At 38.7% G+C, this 6383-nt stretch overlaps 1 protein-coding gene across 1 annotated transcript; it reads left to right on the plus strand.

Annotated features, from left to right (window-relative positions):
* Positions 1–2983: 2983 nt before the first annotated feature.
* LOC145130368 (uncharacterized) lies at positions 2984–3703 on the plus strand. Its single transcript, XM_079065182.1, has 2 exons — positions 2984–3285; positions 3361–3703. Exons 1-2 carry the CDS (start codon positions 2984–2986, stop codon positions 3701–3703), a joined length of 645 nt encoding a protein of 214 aa, XP_078921308.1.
* Positions 3704–6383: the final 2680 nt, after the last annotated feature.

The raw sequence follows: 6383 nt of genomic DNA on the forward strand, positions 1-6383 counted from the left end.
ATACAGAATGCCTTAGTTGCTGAGGTTGCTCTACAGACTCATCACATAGCCGACTCTGGTGGTGATTCAAACACCATTGATTGGATCGCAATATTTGAGAAGGTGTTGGGTACACGAAGGGGGCATGTGAGAGGCATTGGGCCTAAACCTTCTTCAGCTGCGGGTACAAGTGCTCCTTCCCAATGGCAGTTACAGTCACAAGCACCGCAACCAATACATGTACTTGTTAAATTCTTAAAGAATTTGGTAGCTTTGTTATACTGTTAAGAACTTGATGTATTTGTATTAATTTTTGGTAGCTCGTTAGTTTGTTAAATTGTTAACGACTTAATTCATTTGGTGCTTTGATGGTTTGATAGTTTGTTGAATTGTTAATGACTTAATGTGCTTGTGACTTAATTGTAGGATGTTGATGTGAATAATTTTCTTCAAAACCCGGCATTTGTGACGGCCATTGGAGACATTATTCGCTCGTTTAAAAACCAAGTCAACAACGAGGAAAACAACGATGGGGAAGACAAAGACACATAGTATTTCTTGTTTTTATGTTATGGATGATATTATTTTGGATTTATTAGATAGTTTATGAATGATATATTAGATGTTTATTTGGGAATTATTAGATAGTTTATGTAATATGGTATGTTTGACGTTTTATGTAATGTGGTATGTATTTATTTATGTCTTTTTTTTATCAACTATATATATATATATATATATATATATATATATATATATATATATAACTAATATCATAAAAATATGTTTTTTCTCCAAAAAAAAAAGCATTAGCAGCGACACCTTTAGGGACGACGGGGACCAAATGCGACGACCATAACTTCGGGAAGCTTTGCCGGAAAAACTTCGGCCGGTGGCCGGAATATTAATAGAGACGACGTTAATATCGACGACAAACGAGTATTAGAGACGACACTATTTGCGACAACAAACGAGTATTAGCTACGAGGTAATAGCGACGACATGTCGTCGCTAATACCTTTAGCGACGACAAGGGGCATCAATTGAGATGATTTTTGTCGCCGCTAAAGGTTCCGTTTTTTGTTGTGACATGGTTGATATTGAGTTTTTACACCAAATTCAAGTGATTACTTCTGCTCGTGTCGATCTTTATTTCGATTCAAAGTTCACTGATATGGTATTTTCGCATCCAAACATGAGTACTTCATTTTCACCTAGTTCACTTAATTATTGTTTGAATTGACGAAGACGGAATGGTTCTGGGGAAGTTATTGAATGGATATGCAACAGGAAATCAGAGCTGTTTTGGAAACAAATTCTCTCTCTCTCTCTCTCTCTCTTCAATATTATAATAAAAACAAAAATGGGATAAGGGGTATAAATGTCCATGCATTATATTTTCACCCATGAACTATATATATATATATATATATATATATATATATATATATAGACAGAGAGAGAGAGAGAGAGAGATGAATGATCATTTGAGAACTCAAAGTTTTCCGAGAACCCGAGAACCAAACGAAGGCCATTAGATTAAACTAATTGAAGGTTAGGATGCTTTGTGACATTTTTTGTAAATAACTAGGAAAGAAAAGAGGCGGGGGCATCTTATTCAAATGATCCAGGGGCATTTTAGAGATAACTTAATATACCCTTATCTGACTGAATCATGTTGAGCCCTTTCCCCCTCTCTCTTTGTCCCGCCTCTCTCATCCCTTCATCTCACCTCTCTCCTTCAACCATCCACACTCCTTAATGTCCAGCTCGTTGAAGTTGAATCAAAGTAACAAGAGACCGACAATGTGATTTGGATTGACAGATCAATTACATTCCCCTCACACCGTCTCAGTCGCCTCCAACATCCCTTAGACTAATGATCTGTAATCTCACATGAAATATCTTGTGAACGATCTATGTGTTCATCTTCAACTGCAACAATGATCGTCGAATACCTAAATCATTCGTTGGTGGATCGTCTCTCTCCTTCCTTCCTCCCGCGTTCGTCTCGCTTCTTGATCGCGTTCACTTACGCTCTTCCTCAACATCTTCTTACTGCCTCTAGATCTGAGAGCATCTCATTTATTCTCTGGAATCTTTGTATCCTTAATATGTTACCGCCTCTGCCTTTCCAAACCTAGTACATCGACAATGAGTCTCTCGCCCTAAGATCAAATATCTAGATGCATCTCATCGATTCAGTTTTTTTGTGTTTATCCAAACTCCAATTGATTCATCTCAGGTACATTTCGATCCATCGATTGCTTCTATCCATTTAATTTTCTTTTTTGATAATCAGATTTGTATCTAGTAGGCTATGTTGGTAGCATAAACCTATAATGATATTCGATTAGTAGTTTTTTAGAAGTCGATTGATTATGCTTAATTCATGTTGTTGAAAAGCAGACAACCAGATAATATTCCCTTACTATAGGTAGTTTCTGTTAGCCTAATAAGATTTTGGGCTTTATCCTGTATTAGGTTTTATGATTGGGCCTTTTCGCTAGGAAACCCTAATTAGCTAGTCTATATATTATGTCTTTCCCTTTCATTGTATTTTGTACTTCTCTTTGATAATAATACGAAACCCTAGCCGTTATATGTCTTTCACTTGTTAGTTTACATTATATCAGAGCTCGATTGATTATCTGTACTTTTCGTTTTGGGGGTGAGTTACTGTTCACCGATTACTATCCATCGATACTGTTCATCGGCGATATTGTTCATAACTGCCACTGTTTACCGACTACTGTTCATCGGGTACTGTTCGTCGATTACTATTCATGGGTACTGTTCATCGGCACTGTTCGCGTGCAATGTTCATCGACATTCTTTTTTGTGAAAATTTGGGTATGGTTTTCTTGATCATTTATGTATTCAATTTGATTTGATTTGTTTATTTTTTCGGTTTTGAGGGTTTCGTTTCGTCTGGCTTTGTTGATTTCGAGATCTTGATTGTTTTTACTGCTACTCGTATTTACTGTTTGACTGATATTGAAATATGGCCCCAAGAGATGATTCTCTTCAGTCCATTAGTATTCAACTTGATGGCAAAAACTATGCCTACTGGAGTTATGTTATGAAAAATTTCTTGCGAGGCAAGACTATGTGGGGGATTGTTACAGGTGACAAGAAGAAACCAACAGACGAGAAGGTTGATAATTATGCAACCTTACTGGATTCATGGGAGACTGATAACTCCAAGATCATTACTTGGATTAATAATTCTGTCATCCAGTCTATTGGTACTCAGTTGGTGAAGTATGACATGGCAAAAGAGGTTTGGGATCAATTGGCTAGGCTGTATACTTAGTCTAACTTTGCAAAGTAGTATCAGTTAGAGTTTGATATTCGAGCTCTCCAATAGAACAATCTCAGTGTTCAGGAATTTTATGCAGCTATGTCAGATTTGTGGGATCAGTTAGCTCTTACAGAAGCCGATGTGTTGAAGGCTTTTAAGCCTTATATTGATAGAAGGGAAGAGCAACGTTTGGTTCAGTTCTTGATAGCATTACGTTCAGATTTTGAAGGTCTGTATGGATCAATCTTGCATCGTACACCTCTTCCCATTGTTGATTCGGTTATTCACGAGTTGATTGCTGAAGAAACTCATATCAAGTCCCATGCTGACAAAGCTCCCAAGACAGCCACTCCTTCTGACTTTTTCTGTTCCACAACGACCTCAGTCTTCAAACCAAAATCGTCCCATAGTTGCATTTGATGAGTGTGCTTTCTGTAAGAAGAAGAAACATTGGAAGGCAAATTGTCCTTTGTTGACAAGTAAGGGAAATTAGCAGCAACAACAAGCAAGATCACCAGCACAGTCTCAGTCTTCACAACAGAACAAGTCTTCCGGACAGTCATGTCCTTCCTTTCCATCTTTTAGGCCACCACAGTATGCTGCTGCTACACCTTCAGTTGAGAATGAAACAGATTTCACACCACCATCAGCCTTGGATCCACAGATTGTTGAGCAGTTCATATAGTTCTTAGCTACCAATCCAACTGCCATGTCAGCTTCCATGTCTCATTCAGGTTTGTCTTCATCCAACACGTCAGGTATTCCTTTATCCTTGTGAATATTGGATTTTGGTGCATTTCATCACATGTCACCATATTTGTCATCTTTTGCTTCATTATCTTCTCGTACACCTGTCTCTGTTATGTCTGCTAGTGCTACACCCATGTCAGTAGAGGGTGTTGGTTCTATTGTCACTCCATATATATCTTTAACAGATGTGAATTACATTCCTACACTTGCTTTGAATCTTGCATCGGTCATTCAGTTGTGTAAATCTGGTTGTTGGGTCTTCTTTTTTGATTCATTCTGTTGTGTACATGACATTCAGTCTCGGAGGGTGATTGGGATAGGCCATAGACTTGGGGAGCTCTATGTTTTGGAGCAGCTACATGTTGCTGATGTTGCTGCATCTAGTGTCGATTTCTTGTCTTTTCGTTTAAACCCTTCATAGTCTGTTTTTTATCTTTGGCATTCTCGTTTGGGACATGTGTCAGCGTCTCGTTTACAGTTTTTGGTTTCTACTGGTGTGTTAGGCTCTTTGAAATTTGATGATATTTCTGATTGTTGTGGTTGTAAACTGGGAAAATTTTCTGCTTTACCGTTTAATAAAAGTGTCACTCGTTCTGTTGCTCCTTTTGATATCGTGCATTCTGATGTGTGGGGTCCCTCTCCGATCACCTCTAAATCGGGAGCTAATTATTATGTTTCATTCATTGATGATTACACTCGTTATACGTGGGTTTATTTTATGAAGCGCAAGTCTGACTTTTTCACCATATATAGTGAATTCAGAGCTCTTGTAAAGACTCAACACTTCGATGTCATAAAATGTTTTCGGTGTGATTTGGGAGGAGAATTTACCTCCAATGATATTAAACAATTATTGGCATCTGATGGAACTATACATCAATCATCTTGTATAGACACTCCTCAGCAGAATGGTGTTGCAGAAAGAAAACATCGACATCTCCTAGAAACTGCTAGATCCTTACTACTTTCTGCTCAAGTTCCCAATATGTTTTGGGGAGAAGCTGTTCATACCGCCACTTATGTTATTAATCGAATTCCTACTACGTACACTTCCGGGAAGTCTCCTTATGAAATGTTGTTTGGACAACTTCCAGATTATTCATCATTACGAGTGTTTGGGTGTACATGTTTTGTCTTGAAGCCTCATGTAGAGAGAGATAAGTTGTCTTCAAAATTAGCTCTTTGTGTTTTTCTCGGATATGGTATTGGTCAGAAAGGTTATCGGTGCTATGATCCTTCAAATCAGAAACTGTATGTCTCTCGCAATGTCACTTTTTGGAACATATTCCATTCTATAGCATTCCTGTTCAGTCACATGATGCAACCCGAGAGGAGCTTGGTACCATTGATCCGTTTAGCATTGACATTGATGATCCACCACATGTCACTGATCCACCACTTGTAGCTGATCCACCTCTGCCTGCGAATCATCAAGATCCCCCTCCATCGAGTCATTAGCGTAATAAGTAGTCCACAAAGCTTCCTGACTTTGTCTATTCCTCTTACTCATCGGTGTTTGCCTCCTTTATTGCTAATATACATCATCTCTCTGAGCCAACATCCTACAAAGTGGCCGTTTCTGATCCCCTTTGGCAGACCGCTATGGCCGAGGAAGTTGCAGCTCTTTATCAGACTCATATATGGGATCTGGTTCCGCTTTCGCCCGAAAAACACACGATTGGTTGTCGTTGGGTATATAAAATCAAAACAGAGTCTGATGGATCCGTTGAGCGTTATAAAGCCAGACTTGTTGCGAAAGGGTATGCGCAAAAGTATGGTATGGATTATGAGGAGACGTTTGCTCCTGTTGCAAAAATGACGACTGTTCGCACCTTGATTGCAGTTTCTTCCATTCGCCAATGGAAGATTTATCATATGGATGTCAAGAATGCTTTCTTGAATGGTGATCTTCATGAGGAAGTATACATGTCTCCTCCCCCCTGGTATTGCTCACCAACCATGTGAAGTTTGTCGACTTCGGAAGGCACTATATGGCCTCAAACAAGCCCCTCGTGCTTGGTTTGAGAAATTTTCTACGGTGATTACTTCGCTTGGTTTTCAACCAAGTAACCATGACTCGGCTCTATTTATTCGATGTACGAATGCAGGTCGGATTATTCTTTCCTTATATGTCGATGACATGATTATTGCTGGTGATGATCATGATGGTATAGAGTCTTTAAAGCGTGATTTGGCTCACCATTTTGCTATGAAAGACTTGGGTTTGCTACATTATTTCTTGGGGATTGAATTTTCTCAATATCCAAAGGGTTATCTTTTATCTCAAATGAAGTATATTTCAGATTTGTTTGAACGTGCACGACTCACGGATAATCGAATAGTTGATACG

Source organism: Lactuca virosa, chromosome 8, assembly GCF_052849685.1.
Source record: "Lactuca virosa cultivar CGN04683 chromosome 8, Lactuca_virosa_CGN04683_v6, whole genome shotgun sequence".
NCBI classification, from domain to species: Eukaryota; Viridiplantae; Streptophyta; class Magnoliopsida; order Asterales; family Asteraceae; genus Lactuca; species Lactuca virosa.